This window comes from Capsicum annuum, chromosome 1, assembly GCF_002878395.1.
Source record: "Capsicum annuum cultivar UCD-10X-F1 chromosome 1, UCD10Xv1.1, whole genome shotgun sequence".
In the NCBI taxonomy this organism is placed as follows: domain Eukaryota; kingdom Viridiplantae; phylum Streptophyta; class Magnoliopsida; order Solanales; family Solanaceae; genus Capsicum; species Capsicum annuum.
Window position 1 is genome coordinate 190,231,471 of NC_061111.1, and position 20,870 is coordinate 190,252,340.

The following is a 20,870-nucleotide window of genomic DNA, read 5'->3' on the forward strand; positions in this document are numbered from 1 at the left end:
GAAATTCAAAAGCTTTTTTGTAGAATAAAATTATCTTTAAAATTTTGAAAATTTACCAAGACACCTGGTGAATAATCACGTTATAAAAGAATAGATTTAGGGGGAAAATGAAATATGATAAAATGATAAGTTGACTTTTATTTCACTTTAGACAAATTTATTTTGACTGAGATATAATATAAAACGAACAATTTTTTTTTGTACCATAACAAAGTAAAAGTAGAAAATTTAAGGAGTTTATGATTTGATATTTATTTAATTCGTATTTAGTTAGAATTTATTTATCTAATTCATAGTAAAATAGATTTTCTAATGCTGATCTAGTTTAGTTTTCCAATACTAATAAGGCGCTTTTTAGTTATCGAGCAAAACCTTCTTTAACTCTTCTCTCTAGTTTAACAAAATCTCTTCTTATATTCGTTATATTGGATGTTAAACTCCTGCCTAGTTTATTCTTCAAAATATTTTTATTTCCTTTAAATACTTTCTAGTCTAACCGTGCATGGTTAATATACAAATGAACCTAGAACCATGGTTAGTTGTGATCATCTTCCTTGAAGAAGTCGCCCGCTAAGTAACGTCACCTACTCGCAAAGACGTTGACCGCGACTGCCTATTTATCTCCCTATTTCATAACCCCATTCTTTATATCTCAAATTTTTACTTCCATTTTTCTCTGCTTTTAAAAAAAAAAAAATTCCTCCTCAACAATGGAATATCGCGCTTTAGAAATTAATGTTATGTCCGGTAAAGATCTCAACAAGGTCAATCTCATCACAAAGATGGACGTATACGTCGTCGTTTCAATCTCCGGCGCCGACGATGACAGATCCAATCAGAAAACCAAAACACACGTCGATCACGACGGTGACAACAACCCCACCTGGAATTTCCCAATCAAATTCACCATTGATGAAAACGCTGCTGTTCAAAACCGTTTACATCTTGTGTTTAAGCTCCGATGTCAACGTGCTCTTGGAGATAAAGATATTGGTGAAGTTGATGTTCCGATCAAAGAGCTTCTTGAATCTCCCAATAGCAGTACTGGGAGTAAACAATTTGTAAGTTATCAAATCAGAAAACCTTCTGGTAAACCCAAAGGTCAACTCACTTTTTCGTATCAATTTAGTGATAAGATCACTGGTAATAGCAGTGTCGATTCTAAAATTGATCACCCCGTGACTGCTTATCCGGCGGTTAATCCAAATCCGATGGTGGAATCCACTTCTGTATACCCACCACCGCGACCGCCGCAAGGTCCTACTCGGCCATATCCACCTCCTCCGACCTATGCTTGTGGTGGCAGTGGACCTACTCCACCACCACCCACAGCGGGATATCCTCCATCAACGGTGGGATATCCACCAGCACCGGCAGGATATCCACCATCATCGGGTGGATATCCACCAGCACCGGCGGGATATCCACCGGCGACGGCATATCCTCCACCGCCCCAATATGGATATCCGCCACATCAAGGTGCATACGGGTATGGGTATCCACAAGTACAGCGGCCGCCAAAGAAGAACAATAATTTCGGGTTAGGATTAGGGGCGGGTTTACTTGGTGGGGCACTTGGTGGAATGCTTATTGGAGATGCAATTTCTGATGCTGGAGGTTATGACGGTGGATTTGACGGTGGATTTGATTTCTAATCCTATTAGTTTTAATAAGTACTTTTTTCCCTTATTTTTGTGAGTAGATAGTTCATGTGAAAATTGTAATATTATGGAATTTTGATGACATAAATCAAGAAACGTTTTCACTTAATGTTCAACGAATCTATCATCCATTTTGAGTCATAAGTTATTTTTTGTTGTCTAAACTTTTTTGGATTAATTGCTTCGTTGTGTAAAGTCAAACGTTTTAGGCGCAACAGGAGGAAAGTAACTTGAATTGAGGATAAAATACTCCTTCAATTATCACTTGGAAATATCAAACAAGATTTAACTTATGAAGTTCATTAAAGACGGGGAAGATAAAATATTGCGGGGGAGAGTTAATACATTTTACAAAGATGGTTAGATAAATTTCCATGAACTTTTGAATGAGGAGAAAGTCAGGAATATTGTGATGGACAATTTGGTGTATCCTGCGGGTTGTCGAGATTTTAGGAATGGTAGTGTTAGAAATTGAATTAGAAGTTTGAAAGAGATTGTGGAAAAAATAAAAGAGAATTGAATTGAGTATTCGGATGAACAAATAATTTGAATTAAATCTATATATTGAATATATTCAATTGAAATAAAATAGTACAATGTTCTATTTATACCAGTAATGAAATCTAAATAAACTTAACTAAAATCCACTATTACGGTTATGAAAATAATGGTTAAAATCGGATTCAATTGTCAACTGCCCCTATCGAAAATAGGTTTGACTACTGATTTCGAAGGAACAAACTAGAGTTACATCTCTTTTCTATTCAAGAGTTATTATGCGTTTCAATGCCCCTTTGAGAGCCCAAAAAATGAATAAATTTCTTTTCTTAGGAACACATACAAGATTCGTCACTACAAAAAGGATAATGGTAATCCTACCAGTAACTACTTCATTTATGAATTTCATAGTAATAGAAATACATATCCTATTGAGACAAAATTTGAAACTTGCTATCCTCTTGCTTAGCTGGCTCCATAAAAAGGATGATTCATTCAAATTGACATGAGAGTCCAAGTACATTGCTAGAATCTATGTTGTATATTTGAAAGAGGTTAACCTCCTTGTTTCTCTCATGCGCATGAGATATTAAATCATGTCGACTTCAACCAAAGTAAACCAAACTAAAATCCAACACTAAATCGACTTCAAGTCATCTAAATAAGGTAGAAAACTAAACAAGATACAAAATAATAAAGTGATACATTCATAAATAAGGTGAGATACACTCTTAAATAAAGTACAAGATATTAGAGATATATATTAAAGATTTATCTAGGATGTACAAAAAAATAAAATAATAAATAAGAATTTTTTAAATTTGGGTCAAAATCAACATGTTGAGGCGGTTGAAATCAAGGCTGACCCAAGCTATGTACTGCAGTAGATGAATAAACAGTAAGATGAAACAAGTGAATCAACCCGGTCCAATGAACAAATACGACAATATTTCAATCAAGTTGGAGGGTACGAAAGAACCCCTAACTTGCGCAATATATTGTGATGAACAGGACCAATGAGAAGATGATTAAACAAGTGAATGTAACAGTAGCGGGGATACTACCATCATCAGAGAATATGGCCAAACTGAATAAAAAATAAAATTTAATATCAAACATGCATATGGTGTGAGAGTGAAGCGGTTGGCCCAATGATAACATCAATTAAGTTTATTGATGTGAATTGATAAAAACAAATAGTTGAAGAATGGTGTTAGAAGGAGTGATTCTTGATGATGAAGATCTTAAAAAAATTAAAAATACCACAACAGATATATAAATTTGAAGGATTATGCCGTTGACGTAATCGAGAGAAAAAAGTATTGTTTGAATGAGAGATTCAATGAAGGTTACAAAAAATAGTTGATTCGAGAGTGACACAGAAATAAGTTTTTTTTTTTTAAATGAGAATATTAATTATGGTTGTTGATTTTGACGTTGTAATACCCACACTTTTCTTAATTCAGTTCAGCTCCTAGTGCTTGCAAAAGAGGCTAAAAGCTTGAAAATTTAGCTATGTGTTGAGCACTTAGCCATTTTTTAAGACTTTCTAACTTTGAGGAATTTTAAGTTGACCTTTCGAATTCCGAGATGATGATTTGTGAGTTGATTCATATTCAGGGTGTAAGGAGCATGTCTCGAATAAGTTTTGAATTTTTCGGACGAGGATTGGGTCACGTTTGGATTTTAATTCCAGCAGTTCAACGCAATTCCACCTCTTCGTGCCAGGAATAGCGATGAGACACTCATCGCGTCGCGGTGAAGGTGTATTTATCATGATCTTGATTCATAAATCGAATGATTCATAAATCGAATGCATGTGTCATGATCTTTATCCTAACGTGTGAAGTGCTAATTAGGTGAAGAATGTTCAAAGAAATCACTTCGAGCAAAGTTAAGCGAAGAGTCTTTGATTCGTCCAAAGTTTGGTATTTGATTCTACAAGGGTCAACTTTAAACATGTATAACTTTTGATATACGTGGAATTTTTCAGCTCAAGACCCACCAAATTGTAGATAATTGAATTAGCTTTCCTATGATACCGATTTTGCCTTAATTCGATACCTGAGCGAAAAGTTATGATCATTTTCTTCAGAAGCAGCAACTCAACGCAATTTGACCGCGTCGCGATGAGCCTTCAAAACATAATTCGGGTTACGAATGTTTGGTTTAAATGATGGAGGGGCAATGAGGTCTTTTCCAACCTCAACCCAGGTTGTAAAAACACGATGTTAAGCGTCCATTAAGGCATTATTTACCCTCATTCTCCTATTTTACTCTCAAGAACAAACCCTAATCATTCCACTTCAAGATCATCCATTCCATCATCCCCTCTTCAAGAAAATCAAGATTTTGAGTTTCCTAATCCAAGAATCTCAAGAAAGCTTTCAAGATCATTCCATGGCTTTCAAGTTCAAGGTTTCTCCACCAAGTCAAGTCCATTAAGGTATGTGGGAGTTCATCCATGGGTTCGCTTTCACCCATGGAGCCCAAAAATCCATTTTTAAGTTCAAAGTTATGATCTTTACATGTTAATATGAATTATATCCATGAAACCTCCTTGAATTTCGATTATGTATCATATTTACAAATAGTTTTCGTTGAAATTGCCTTGATATGTTCGAATGATGATTGTCACATGTTAAATCCTTAACCAATGTTTTAAATATTAAAATTTATGTGATTATCATGGTTTAACTACTCCCATATTTTAACTCATGATCCTCATAGGTTTGATTTTAAGTTAAGAGTATATGTATTTTCAAGTGGAATGAGCCAATACATATTTTGAATGTTATGATCTTCGTATCAAATCCCTAAGTGTTAATTGATTCATGTAGCCATGATATTTTCGCATGCTTGCTCATTCCCATGCACAATTTTAGGGTCTTCACACGTCAGATGAAATTTCCATACCATGTTCAATCAATTTCAAGATGAATCCCCAAGTTATGAATTTTGCCATGTAACTTTATTTTTCTCTCATGTTTAAGACATTCGTACGTTCAAGCTATGATATTTACATGTTTTGATGAAAGGCCTATGTCCCATTTCACGTGAATTCCATGTAAATCCCCAATTCATGATCTTAGTCATGTAATCTGCTATGCTCCCATGTTTAAGATATTTCCATGTTCAAGTTCATGATTCCCAAGTGTTTGATGAAATGCCCTAATGATTGGGGTTTGAATATTGTCCCGAAGCTTTAGTATGTCCTATTGTTATTGTTATCGAGTCCTGGGGGTTATGAATACCCAAAGTTTAGTTGTTTACCTAATTTTCAGTATCTATAGAATGATTTCAGTTATACCATGAGCAATATCATTTGGTCAGTGATATGGTTAGTTGTGAGTCCAATTAAGCCTAGCTCGGTCCAGTTTCAGTCCCAGTATCAATTTAGACATTAATAATTACCTCAGAATCCGTATGCACTGTTATTTTTAGAATACCATGACCTAAGCTTATCAGTTATTAGTTACCAGTGCATGCACCAGTTAGTAATCCATGTAAGTTCAATTGGGAGTAGGATTTAGCACCGAGCGAACCCAGAAATGGTGGTTCACCTGCCAGTTGAGGGTGTGACTCTTAGTAGTAATCCCTGCGTTCCAGAACTACGTAGCCAACATAGGTTTGAGATGTTAACCTGCCAGTTGAGGGTTGACACATATCTCACCAGAGCACCTACCAGTAGAGGGTGACTCTTTAGTCCTTCCAGACTCCATAATAATGGATCCACACAGCCAGTGTTAGTACCCATGGCACGGTAATGGCACCCTTCCAACTGGGGTTACAGGTTGGATCCAGATTATCTTAGATTGGGACATGTCTGTTAGATGATACCTCCCACAGTCTCAATACAGTATTCACTGTCTCTTCAGTTCAGGTTTGTTTGACTAAGTGTACAACCTTTCAGATATTTGGTTTAACAACTTTCAGTCTTTCAGATTACAGATTATCTAAGTGACATACTATATATACACTTAGTCCTGCATCCTCAGATTTTACAATTTTCATGAATTTATGCTTAGTTATCCCATATGGTTCAGTTAAACCTTACCCCATTACATAGTACTCCACAATTTCAGTCTAGTTATTCAGACTAAGTATAGCCCAGTCTTACATGACCAGTATTCAATTATCAGTCATTCAGTTAATCAGATAAGTTTAGTATATATCAGTTTTCATCATGTAGTTTCAGACCCAGTATTCATACAGTATCCATGTTTTTTCATATCCCAGTTTTAGTTCTACTTATATTATAGCAGTAAAGTTTTAAGAAACTAAGCGTAGTGATTCACTATCTTATCAGATTATGTTTGTTTCTCATGCTTTAAGATGTTTTCATCTTTCATTTTATTCCAGCCTATTGATGAGTCTACTTACACTTAGCATGCATGCTTTAAAATTTCATACATAATCAATTTTAATTATTGCATTCACCCCCGCTTACTCAGTATATCCCAGAGGTACTGATCCACATATATATCTGTGTGGCTACATTGTTTCATAATGTAGGTACCATTTATAGCCTGCATATTATGATCAGACAGTTGCAGTTTTCAGCCAATAGGTGATGAGTTCTCTTATTTTGGAAACTCCAGACAGTTTTAGTTCATGTACAATTGATTTATTTTTTTCATATGTATTGATTAGTGGTAGTTGGAGGCATGTCCCAGCTATCTATAGTCTGTATAGTAGAGGCTTCATAGATGTCATTCAACATTAGTTATGTAAATTTAGTTCTTTCTTCAGTTTTTATCAGATTGTAAATTGTATCAGTAATATAATTTCTCCTAGATTTTGTCAAGATTATATTTTCGCACAGCAGAACAACTATTTAATATATTAGAATTCAGTTTCTTATTAGTATGCCAGTTCATGGGTTAGCTTGGGATCACTTGTAGTTCCAAGCACCATGTGGCGTCCAGGGTGTACTCTCAAGTCATTACAAACTTGGTACTCGGAGTCTAGAGTTCAAGTGTCCTAGGATGTCTATGAAGCCGTGTATAGTAGAGTCTTACGGAATGATAAGGAGATGTCTGTACTTTTCTTCGGGAGGCTACAGGGCATTTAAGAAATGTTTCCCTTCTTTTATGTCTTAGATCATGCTATAGAATGGTTCTTTAAGAAACTGATGTAGATTCTCATCTTGCTCTATTCATGCCATTCTGTCTTATTTTCGAGGAAATAGAAATAGTGAAGCTTAATTCCCTACAGGCAGAGTTTCCACAGTCAATCCCCACAAACAGTTATGGGATTGCATATTGGCTCAGAAAGTATCCCATTAGTGCTCTCACATTCTAAATTTTGAAATATTTCATTCATTAGCATGAAAATTCGTGCTTTGAGCCGAAGTTAGATGTGCTTTCAGATCTCTCCTCAGAATCCTATGATAGTACATGATCTAGGGTTAGAAGCATGGACCTAGAAGTTTTGCAGTAGTAGAGTTAGGATGGTGTTATCTGTATTGAGCAGATTTTGTATCCATGGGACTAGTTGTATGAAAGGTGAATCAGTAGGCTTGAAATAATGTACGCAAGAATTTAAGTTTGTTGATTTAAAATTATATGTTGTTGATGTCGGATGTTCAGGTGTAATGGTTATTCTCACGGTTTCGATGTGATGTTAGTAGGCTATGAAGAAAGTTAGTATGGTTCATTGAAGGTTTGGTGATATCCATGTTAAGTGTTAAAATCTAAGTTTGAATCTTTAAAGATTGAGCTAATAGAAATAAGAGTTGAAGCTCTAGATGGTGTGAACTCAGAGTAAAGTGATTGCAGTTCGGTTTAGAGATTTTAAAGGGGTCCACAGACTTAGAATGGCGGCTTAAAGGTAAGGGAGAGATGATAGAACAAGTAACCAAGTCAGGCTCTCAGATTCTAGTAGTGGTGTCAGTATGTTGTAGAACAAGAGTAAAGGAGGAGGATGCCCAACCCATCCTTATCCCAGTGCAAAGTTTTCAGTCATCACGATATCTACTCATGCCTTACATGTCAGTTCCATGAACACAACTCATATTCACGTACTTCCCATATAATCATGTACGCTTTCAGTTCCTAGTATGAAGAGTTCCAGTTCATTCAGCAGTACGAATCATGTTCCATGAATTTATGAACTTCAAACTCAGGTCATGCAGCTCATAACTCATGTACTCATACTTTACAGTATGTTCAGTTCCAGGTACTCATGCTACACTCCTAATGATAAGCGAAATTCAGAGCATATCATGTATATCCTCAGTTTATATCTCTTCAAATAAATCCATTATGTTGATACTCTATTCCTCAGGCCTCAGTTACATGTCAAAGTTATCCTTTCATGTTCAAGGTCCTTATGTTCTAACCTTTCAGTGAACTCTCCTTAATATTAAGATAGTGATAATGAACAATTGTTTAGATGGGAGAGAGTAAGTGTTCCTTGTTTTCATAGTTCAGACTAGTATTACAGTGTTATGTGTGTACCTTATGGTTTTGAGTTAGGCTTGAACATAGTGGGAGTATGTAGCTCAACTCAGACTTTGGCAGGAATAGTTATACGTACCTATGTAAGAATTATAAGTTGAATCAAATAAGCATGGTATTTAAGGGGAAAAGTATAGTTGAGTATAAGCTTTAGCATAATTCAATTCGTATAGCCAGTAATTCAGTTTAACAATCAGACAGACAAGTTCCTATGGTTATTCCATCTTCTGATCTAGTTTTACTATCTGAAGTTTCATGAATATGACTATTTCATGAGGTAAACTATTCGTATCCATGCAAATTACGAATTGAGATTAGTTCATGCATCATGCATCATGTTTCATATTCAGATATTCAGTCGTGATTCAGTTTGTAAGTGTCTTGTGCATCATCTCGGTCTTTCCTTAGTATTTCAGCCAAGTCAGTATCATTCAAAGGACGAATAACCCAAGAGGGAGATCTTGAAATACCCTGAGTTTTCGTGTCCTAAACCTCTCATCTTTTCATCATGGAACCAGATCCAGCTTGAGGTAATGGTTACTCATAAGTTGACTCTCTCATTTTTATCCCAGCCTTATAACCATTCTTTTATCATTGCATGTATTCAAGGAATCAGTTCAGTTCATGATATTAAGTTTATGTACCATATTTTAGACTCAGTTATACAATCAAGTTCCAAGTCATGCATGTTTAGTATATGACCTCAATTACCTTAGTACAATACTCTCAGTCTAACCAATCTCATTCGAGGATGACTGTTGCCAAGAGGGAGATATTATAATACCCCATACTTTTCTTAATTCCGTTAATCTCCTAGTACTTGTATAAGAAGCTAAAATCTTGAAAATTTTGCTATGTGTTGAGGACTTAGACATTTTTTAAGACCTTTTAACTTCGAAGAATTTTAAGTTGACCTTTCGAACACCGACATATTAGTTTTTGAGTTGATTCATGTTCAGGGGTGTAAGGAGCATGTCTCGATTAATATTGATATTGGTTTTCATTGAAATTGCCTTGATAAGTTCGAATGGTGATTTTCACATATTAAATCCTTAACCCATGTTTTTAATATTGAAATTTATGTGATTTTCATGGTTTAACTACTCCCATATTTTAACTCATGATCCTCATGTATTTGATTTCAAGTTAAGAGTATATGTGTTTTCAAGTGGAATGAGCCAATACATATTTTCAATGTTATGATCTTCATATCAAGTCCCTAAGTGTAAATTGATTCGTGTAGCTATGATATTTTCACATGCTTACTCATTCCCATGCACAAGTCAGGGTTTTCACATGTCTGATGAAATTTCCATACCATGTCCAATCAATTTCAAGATGAATCCTCAAGTTATGAATTTTACCATGTAACTTTATTTTCCCTCTTGTTTAAGACATTCTTATGTTTAAGCTATGATATTTACATGTTTTGATGAAAGGCCCATGTACCATTTCACGCGAATTCTATGTAAATCCCCAATTCACGATCTTAGTCATGTAATCATGCTATTCTTCTATGTTTAAGATATTCCTATGTTCAAGTTCATGATTCCCAAGTGTTTGATGAAATTCCCTAATGATTGGGTTTTGAATATTGACTATTTATATGTCCCGAAGCTTTAGTATGTCCTATTGTTATTGTTACCGAGTCCTGGGGGTTATGAATTTCTAAAATTTAGTTGTTTACCTAGTTTTCAGTATTGACAGAATAATTTCAGTCACACCATGAGAAATATCATTCAAGTAGTGATATGGTTAGTTGTGAGTGTTATTAAGCTTAGCTTAGTCCAATTTCAATCGTAGTATCAATTTACACATTAATAATTACCTTAGAATCTTTATGCACTGCTATTTTCTGAATACTATGACCTGAGCTTATAAGTTATTAGTTATCAGTCATGCACCAGTTAGTAATCTGTGTCAGTTCAGTTGGGAGTAGGATTTAGCACCGACCGAACTCAGGGATGGGGGATCACCTGCCAATTGAGGGTGTGACTCTTAGTATCAATCTTTGTGTTCTAGAACTATGTAGCCAGCGTAGGTTTGAGATGTTAACCTTTCAGTTGAGGGTTGACAAATATCTCACTATAGCACCTACCAATAGAGGGCGACTCTTTAGTCCTTCGGGCCTCCATTTTAGTGGATCCTCACAACCAATGTTAGTATCCATGGCATGGTACTGACACCCTTTCAACTGGGGTTACAGACTAGAGCCTAATTAGCTCAGATTAGGGCATGTCGGTTAATTGATACCTCCCACAGTCTCAGTACAGTATTCAGTGTCTCTTCAGTTCAAGTTTGCTTGACTAAGTGTACAACCTTTGAGATATTTGGTTTAACAACTTTCAGTCTTTCAGATAACAAATTATCTCAGTGACATATTAGATATACATTTAGTACTTCATGCTCAAATTTTATAGTTTCATGCATTAATGCTCAGTTATCTCATGTTGTTCAGTTAGTCCTTACCCCATATGCATAGTACTCTACAATTTCAGTCAAGTTATTCAGACTAAGTACAGCCTAGTCTTACATGGCTAGTATTCAGTTATCAGTCATTTAGTTAATCTGATAAGCTTAGTATATGTCATTTTCCATCACGTAGTTTCAGACCTAGTATTCATACAGTATCCATGATTTTTCGTATCCTATCTTCAGTTCTACTTATATTATATAAGTAAAATTTTAAGAAACTAAGTGTAGTGATTCACCATCTTATCAGATTATGTTTGTTACTCATCTTTTAAGATATTTTTCAGCTTTCAGTTTATTCCAGCCTATTGGTGAGTCTACTTACACTTAGCATGCATGCTTTAAAATTTCATACATAATCAGTTTTACTTATTGCATTCACCCTCTCTTACTCAGTACATTCTAGAGGTACTGATCCATATGTACGTCTGTGTGGCTATATTATTTCATAATGTAGGTACCATTTGTAACCCACACATTATGATCAGACAGTTGCAGTTTCCAGCCAACAGGTGATAAGTTCTCTTGTTTCGAGAACTCCAAACAGCTTTAGTTCATGTACAGTTGATTTAATTTTTTCATATGTATTGATTAGTAGTATTTGGAGGCATGTCCCAGCTATCTATAGTCAGTATAGTAGAGGCTTCATAAATGTCATTCAGAGTCAGTCATGTAAATTCAGTTCTCTCTTCAGTTTTTATTAGATTGCAGATTGTATCAGTAGTCTAATTTCTCCTAGATTTTGTCATGATTATATTTCCGCATAGCAGGACAACTATTTAATATATTATAATCCAGTTGCTTAGGAGTATGCCAGTTCATGGGTTAGCTTGGAGTCACTTGTGGTTCCAAGCATCGTATAGCGTCCAGGGTGTACTCCCGGGTCGTTACAGATGTGATGGTGATTGATAATTTAGATTCTTCTTTAAAAAAAAAATGCCATCAAGAATTTAAAAAATGAATATTTTGTGAAATAGTGCTAATAGAAAGAGATTATGTTATTTTGGGAATGATTGGTGAGTGCAGATGAAAAAGATTAGGGGTACTTATCAGGACCCTTAACAAACTTTAGATATAAAAAACATAATGATTCAAAACACAATCAACAAAGAAGAATTCAAAAAAATATAAAAGATGAGATTGTAAAAGGAGAAAAAAATACAACCAGATTGAATGAATTTCCCGATTAAAAAAAAATGAAGGACAAAAATAATTGATAATGATTGATGATTTTGATAATTAATAAGGTTGATGAATGCAGTCACCACGAAAGGACCAAGTCAATAGGCTTATTTCATATATTGTGAATACTATCAAGATGAATGAATTGGTAGTAGATTTGTTTCATCTTGAATTTTGTCATGATGATGATGATGAGAGGGTGACGAATACAGTCGTTATGAACGAACTATGTATGTAGACATGTTTCAAACATTGTGAATCAGAAAATCGAAAAGTGTTTTTCAAATCCAGAAAACATGAAAATTGATACAAGTTGATGCAATGATCGAAACCTTACTCTGATACCTTACAGAAGCTGAGAATTTATTGAAAATAACTTTTCTACCTTAATAAGGTAGGAGTAAAAGTGCGTACAAACTACCTTCCCATATCCAACATGTGCAATACACTGTTTTTCTTGTTGTTATAAATAAGAATAATTTGTATTGACATTTTAATTGTATCATTTTACTAATTACTATGAAAATTAAAATTTATCATACCACTTTATAAGTTTAAAATGTCTAGATTTTATATTAAGGATTTTTTTCTTTACAAGATTCTAAGAAAATGGATTAACCTATCTTTAACTTAATTTCATTACTCAAGTTGACAAAATTTTAAATAAATGGACTGTTTTGTTGGGTGTTTAAGAATAGTTTTGCATAGTAAATATAGTAATATTGGATTAATAATGATGTCATAGGTTATGTTGATGTTATTTCTATTTGGTTGTTTGATTTGTTATATTAAATGATAAATGAATAAGGTGTATTAGAATGTTATCATTCAATTTCTCAGGTCATGATGACACATAATTATGACCCACCAGTAAATACGCCAATTCATAATCCGAAACAACTAGTAACGAACTATCGGAAGAAATGAAAGAAAACAACAAAATAAATATAATAAAGGGGCTAATATTTATAAAATAATTTCAAAATCTGGTGAAGTTAGTACAAGAGCTTCTAATACAATAAGGGATCGTTCGGTTGGAAAGGGTTATCCCGAGATAATTAATCCTGGGATCAGTTATCTCGGGATTAGTTATCCTAACATGTATATGGGATAACTTATTCCATGACTATGGTATAAATGGTGGGATGAAGAGTTCTGGTACTAACTAATACCTCCCACCAAACATGAGAGAAAATAATCCTTTAATTTATCTCGGGACTATTTATTCCTTATATCTCACACCAAACGACTCCTAAGAGTACAAGTGAAATACAGAGTGAATATAAGTACAAGCCGTCTATGAATGCACCATAAAGATCAACCTAATCCATAAGAGGGAGAGTAGTAATACTTCGAACCCCAGGAGGTTACCTTAAATCTCTGATCCATAGCTGTTTTGCACGATGCACACAACAATAGTGAGAACTCATACTATGATTTGCAGACTGCTGAAGTATAGTATGACTATGAACAACGTGGTACTCAATAGAAATCGACTGAATAAGCTCTAAAGATAATGCAGGTGTAAATAACATATAAAGGAGGAATATAAACTACGGGCAACTATCCAGGAAGTTAAACAGAATAAAGCTAGTGAGGCAATAAGGATAAATTATCCTATCATAATAAAAACCAGGGTCTAAAGTACAGTACCGTATATCACTAGACAATATACCAACGAAGAGTGAAAGAATGATATATAGTAGTTTACAAAGTCAAATACATACAATATGAATGAACAAGGAAGTTTAAGGATATACGGTATCACTACGTATAAATAGATATATAAGACTAACTCAAAGGTAAGAGGTAGTCAATTTATTCTGAGGAATCCTATGTAAGTAATAAGACTAATGCTAGCATAATCAGGGCATATTGTCAAAATGTCTAACCACGAATATACTGTCCATAATGTAATTTACTATAATAAAGTAAAGGGCTCAAAAACATACCAACAGCCTCGAGTATCAATCCATAATCAACCTACCATAAAATAATCAAGATAACAATAATAAAGCAACCAGCTAGTCCAAAAAAATAATGCCTAATCGGATCCCCATAAGTTTGAAAGGTTCAATTAACACTTATCAAACAACAATCATAGCCTATACCTAACACCCCTCCTTCCATAGGGTTAATTGATATAAACACCAAATAATATACTGGTGATAGGCAATGTATTTGAATGAATGAATGCAAAGTAAATTCATAGTACCATAACTGATCCAAATGCCATAATGTACAAAGTATATACCCCCCCCCCCAGCTCAACAACTTACAAAGATAGGACCTACGACGATCTCTTTTTCCGACACTGTGGCTCATAGATGAAGGGGATGTTAGGAATTTCAAGAATATTCGTATACACTACCTGATATTCGATCTAAAATTTTCAATTATCAACATCATCAATCTACTCCATCCAGTACCGAAGATATATGTATGCACAGACTCAAACCATGACTAAAAAAGTGTAAGTATGTAAATTCATTATCCGAGATCAACTATAAAACTAAATCAACATAAAAACTTAGAAGGATAGAAATCTCTTATGATCAAAGTAAATAGTACTGGTTAAAGAGTGAATAAATCATGAACCGACATCAATCTTAGTCTAATCTCCAAAACATCATTTTTAATTTCAAAAGCTCATAAATCATTATGTAAGGTGGTACGATTTCCATTATAAAAGAATTTGTTTTAAAAGTAAAAAGTAAGAATAAATTTATCTTTAAAAAATAATAGTGAAATCATGGTTTTGGTTGGAATCGTACCGTAAAGTGAGCATGAATGCACATAAAAGTATGCGTGCCATCACCAATATTTAAATAATAAAATAATAAGCACCTAAGAGTTCATATACTAGAATCACGCTCTTTTTTAAGGGTAGAATACTCACAAGGAGTCCAACTTGTATTCTGATCACAACCTCGTGCCCAACAATATATAACTAATATAATAGTATTTCTATGATTCAAAAAGCTATGATCCGAGATATTAAGTCAAATAATAAACCTTATACTAAAAAATTCTTAATATAAAATTATGATTAAAGGATTCTTAATATCGAACTATGATTAACATGCTTATAACTTAGGTGATAGGATTCTATAGCTATAACAAGTATTTCATCATAAGAGTTGGCTCACCCTTCTATCTCCTAACTCCTAAATTATGCTAAAGTCATGATATTCTAGTCATAATCACATCCTATAATCCCTACCTAACTTGCAATCTACACATACATTATTTCATAGAGAATAGTCTATCGAAGTCTACCTCAATGCTGAACCGCGATTCTTGAATCATCCACAAATCACTTGTCTTTCTTCCACAATCTCAAATATTTTTACATTATTAAAATAATAATTTGTACATCATTAAAAGTAAAATGAGATTCATATTACTATATAAAAGGTCAAGTCATAATTCAAGTCAAGAATGGGCTATAGAATCCACAAACAGAATTGAAAATTGTATCCATCACTAGATTACTTGAAGGACAAGGAATGTGTGCTCAAAAGTTGGGCACAAATTGAGTAGAAATTTAGGCCCAAATTAGCTCCTAAAGCTTAATGATTTTAATACCTAATTTCTAAGAATTTACAATAAAATGAGACAGAATTTGACGGAAAAATAATGAAAAATGACCAAGGAGTGTTGGACTAACTTACCTTAGATTCAATAGATGATTCTCCATACTTTCTCATGTCCCATGCTCTGAAAAATGGTGGAAAAGAATTAAGATATGAATGAAAATTTCTAATGAAGAAGGGGGATTTAACACCTTAAGTGGCCCTAAAACGGTGACAAGGTCATTGAAACGACTGCTACTAAATCCCCAAGTGGCCCTAAAGTGGTCACAAGGTCACTTAAATGACTGTTGCTAAAGTGGCTACTCGACCGCTAAAGCGGCTAGGTGAAAAACAGAGGGAGTCGCTGAAACAGACTTTGGTCGCTAAAGCAACGTCCACTTAAGTAGACCTTGACCGCTGAAGCAGACCTCAGTTGAATGTTCAAGGACGCTATAGTGTCTTCGAATTGTTTAAACAACTACCACTTAAGCGGTCGTTTGACTGCTTAAGTAACTACATGAGTAACTTGAGGCATTATATTTTCTAAATTCAAAATAGACTCTAACTGTGTACTCAGAATTCGTTCAGAACCTTGTGCGCACAGATGAGTTTAACTACAATACCAAATTCAACATTCTGGGCTCAATGGAACCATCAAAACTTTCATCCGAGATTGTTTGACTAAATATGAAACCCACACCTATAGTTTTATTTTTTTATAGAATTCACCCAATAACCCAAAATTAGTTTGGAAGCCTAGGTACTTGAACCAAGGGTTTTTTCTAGCCTAAAATTAATATTTCAGAGCTGATGATGCTATCAGAATTTTCACCCAAGGTTTTTTACTAGGAGTTTCTATCAGAGATTAATTTCTTAACAATGATAACTCTAAAACATGGATGAGCCTAAAACCCAAATGAAATACTCGATAACTAAATCAATAGTTTCGGCAAGTCATAAATGACCTATAGCCACTGTGGTAAGGTTTAAAATACCAAAATGCATGAAAATAAAAAATAAGAACCTGGAGGGTCATTACATGAAATAAGAACAGTACTGAATAAAATGTATTAGAATATAAATAACATTCCATACTGTTAATTACTTTACATAGTTTACTATGAATATTACTGAGTAAAATTCATTAGCTAAACTAAATTGAATGTTATTACTATTATACACCCTGCCAACAATCCTATATAATCTCATAGACATTAAAGAAAACTGCACCAGTTAGAACTTAGATGTTAGTGGAATTTCTTGATGAAGAAATGTACTTACTCCTAAAAATTAGGAGAAGTTATAATTCATACTCTTATTTATGATTTTCTTCAAATTGACATAGTTATCACAATATTTACATAATTTAAAAATGTAACTATGGAAAAATCAAGAAAAAAGTTAATTACCATATTATTCTCCTAAAATATTTGGGACCAAGTTTTAAAGATGATAATATCAACTATTTTGAATCAAAGTGATTGCAATATTTTTTTTAGCTCCCAAACGGTTTATTGATGTTGTAGATAATAAAATTTGAGATCAAAAAATAATAATCAAAACAAAAAAATACTACAACAATCATTTTATTGATTTTAATTTGTGGATGTTACAATTTTGATGAATTCCCTGATTCGTCTTTTCAAATATAAATTCAATGATTTCGAGTTTGATCTTGAAAGATGTGGAACTTGGTGGACTTGATCTCAACTTGTACTTGAATTCAAAGACCTTCAAGCTTGTTCTTGAATCTTGTGGCCTTGATTGAATCTTGATAAACTGAATCTTGAATGCTTAAATTTGTAGAGAAATCTATGACGTTTGATCCAGAAGCTCTCTCTTTCTTTTTGTTAGAATTTTTTAGGTCTTTTCTGAATTATAAGACCCCTAATTATATTTGTAGGAAGGAAAGAGTCATGGTTAAGATGAACTTCATTTGACCAATCATATTTAAGTGACATGACAACATTTTGTTGGGCGGCCTTTGCTTTTACTAGGTATGTTACATCATTTTGACATATGAAATATTCCTATTAGCTCTTTCACTTAACTTGACATGTCACATCATTAGAAATATGACACTCAATAGGGCCTCTGACATCTTGGGCTTAGCAAATTGGATTGATCATTTGTGGTCCAAATCAATGGGCTAGCCCAACAGAAATTGAACTTTTATCAAATTCATATTTATTTGAATTTAAATAATTAATTCAACCATATTACTTTATCTATTTATTTGGACTAATATATTTCAAATTTTAATATAATTTGAATTTAGTACAAATTTAAATTTGATAAAATGTTATTGCTCATAAATACCCCTTATTCAAGACTTGTCGAAGTATTTAGATATTCGTAGACTAGACTTGACGTATTAACTTGATATTTTAATTACAGTGATATATAAAGATATTGATGTAAAAAAATATATATCATGGGCAATACATATATTATTAATCAAAGATATGTTAGAATTTGAATCATATATTCAATTGATATTTTTAATTTATTATTCATATTGCCATTTCAAACATCTCAAACACTGTGAAATCAAGAGATTAAATACCAAATCACACGTGTTTTTTAATAGTTCAACACTATTTTTTAAAAGGGAATGTCCCCCTTTGATTTCAACTAGGATTTCTTTTTCCAAGCCTTTATTTATGATTAGGACACGATTTTCTCCTAACTTTCATGACTTTATGAGTCTTCCACTTTCCCAAGAATTTAAAAACTTCTCTAGTTCTATTTCAACAAGGAGACTATTATTGCCTTGTTGTATCTATAAATAAATGGACACTTTAGTATTTTGATATCGTAGTGTCATGAGTCAAAGCACAATGCAAGGTAATTGTTTTCTTCTCCTTTTAATTTTCTTCATTTTTTCACCCCAGAATATTAGCAGTAGAGAATTCATATCAAATCTTAAAAATATCGAACTCACAAATAGCTCAATATTACAAAAACTAGACTTTGAGAAAAACAACATATCTGAAATTCAGGCTTAAAAAATCATTCAATATCATTCTAGACAATTTTTCAAAGTTAGAATTAACTTTTATCATGCTGAAATTTCAAATCTGTACGTCTTTACTAAAACTTTCATATTTTGAAGCAAGAATGATGAAATCATGATCCGCGTTATCCCATTGAAACTAAACACAAAGATATATATCATATCCAAAAATCATCATTTAAATCATTCGGGATCTTTTCAGATGTTTCTACGAAATCAACCTTAAATTTTGATGAGTCGGCAACTCCAGATTTGTGAGACAAAATCAAAATATTTGTAACTTGATATATGAGTACTGAAATTGTGATCCACTTGATTTTATAGAAACTAAACATGTACATCTGCCACATATCCAAAATTTTAAATTTAAAACCTCTGGAATCATTCTAGACAATTATTTGAAGTTGACTCTAGATCTTGTCCAACAGAGAATTCAAGATTTATTTTGCCTTACTGAATAATTCATATCTTGATGTGAAAACATCACCATCAAAAGGTGTTTTGATTTCTGGAAACCAAACTTTGAGAGATTCATTCTCATCAAACCATCTTGCCTCAAGTCTATCCAAGTTGGTAATGTATGGCTTCCGAGTTTGAAATGTCCTGACAGATAACAATCTCTCTTCTACTTGTGTTTTCTTTGAGTTGTCTTTCCCTTTTTATTTTGTACATAGAGTTCAAAGGATAGTCCATGAAGAAGGTAATATTACAGTATAAAGGGATGGACATTCATCTCCATCCTAAGAAATATAATTTTAATTGGTAATCTCACGATGCATAGGGATAAATACTCGTCCCGCCCTATGAAAAGGTAAAGGTAATCTTACATTGTAAAGGGATGAGTACTTGTTCCTTCTCTAAGAAAAGATAATTTTAATAATAATCTTATGACGTATAGGGTTGGATACTCATCCTCTTCCTAAGAAAGGTAAAGGTAATCTTACTACGTATGGTGATGGATACTCGTTCCCTCCCTAAGAAAAGATAATTTTAATGATAATCTTATGATACATAGGAATAGACATTCATCCCTCCCTAAGAAAGGTAAAGGTAATATTATGGTGCACAGGAAGATACTCGTCCTCACTCTAAGAAAGGTAAACTCAAGAAGATTTAAAGAATTCAAAGACTTTAATTTATATATAAAGAGCATCTGACAACTCAAATGTTCAGACTTTGAAGGCTTCAATATGGTAGATTTGAAAATATCAACTTAAAGACTTAGTGAATTTGAAGATTTCAACTTATACACAGAGAGCATTTGAGGACTTCAACTTGCAGACTTTGTGAACTTGTAAGCTTCAATATGGTTAATATGGTGAATTTCAAAGCTCTGACATAAAGACTTAGTGAATTTGAAGAGTTCAACTTATAGATATAGATCGCCTGAAGACTTCAACTATCAAACTTTGAAGGCTTTCATATGGCATATTTGAGAACTTCAAATTGAAGATGTAGTGACTTTAAAGACTTCAATTTATAAACATAAAGCATATGAAGACTTCAACTTACAGACTTCATGAACTTGCAGGCTTCAATATGGTGAATTTGAAAGCTCCCACATGAAGACTTAGTCCCTTTAAATACTTCAACTCATAGACATAGATCATCTAAAGTCTTCAACTATCAGACTTTGAAGGCTTTGATATAATAAATTTGAGAACTTTAAATTGAAGACTCCAACTTATATACATAGAACATCTGGAGATTTCAGCTTACAGACTTTGTGAACTTGTAGGCTTCAACATGGTGAATTTGAAAGCTCTAACATGAAGACTTAGTGAATTTGATGACTTCATCTTATAGACATAGATCATTTGAAGAATTGTTATTTGACTTTGAAGGCTTCGATGTGAAAGATTTGAAGATTCCAAATTAAAGACTTAGTAAATTTGAAGACTTCCACTTATGTCAAAGAATCTCATATTATATGGGATTTTCCCCCATTGAGCCACCAATACTTAGTGAAACTCTAAAGATTGATGAAGCAAAAAGTCTATTGAAA

At 33.4% G+C, this 20,870-nt stretch overlaps 1 protein-coding gene across 1 annotated transcript; it reads left to right on the plus strand.

Moving 5' to 3' along the window:
- Positions 1-453: 453 nt before the first annotated feature.
- On the plus strand, positions 454-1,777 carry LOC107842997 (protein SRC2). Its single transcript, XM_016687120.2, has one exon. It carries the CDS (start codon positions 711-713, stop codon positions 1,653-1,655), a length of 945 nt encoding a protein of 314 aa, XP_016542606.2. The 5' UTR covers positions 454-710; the 3' UTR covers positions 1,656-1,777.
- The last annotated feature ends 19,093 nt before the right edge of the window (positions 1,778-20,870 follow it).

Bases quoted from the DNA above. Each gene is read 5' to 3' on its own strand.
- LOC107842997 (XM_016687120.2), top strand. From the start codon at position 711: ATGGAATATCGCGCTTTAGAAATTAATGTTATGTCCGGTAAAGATCTC.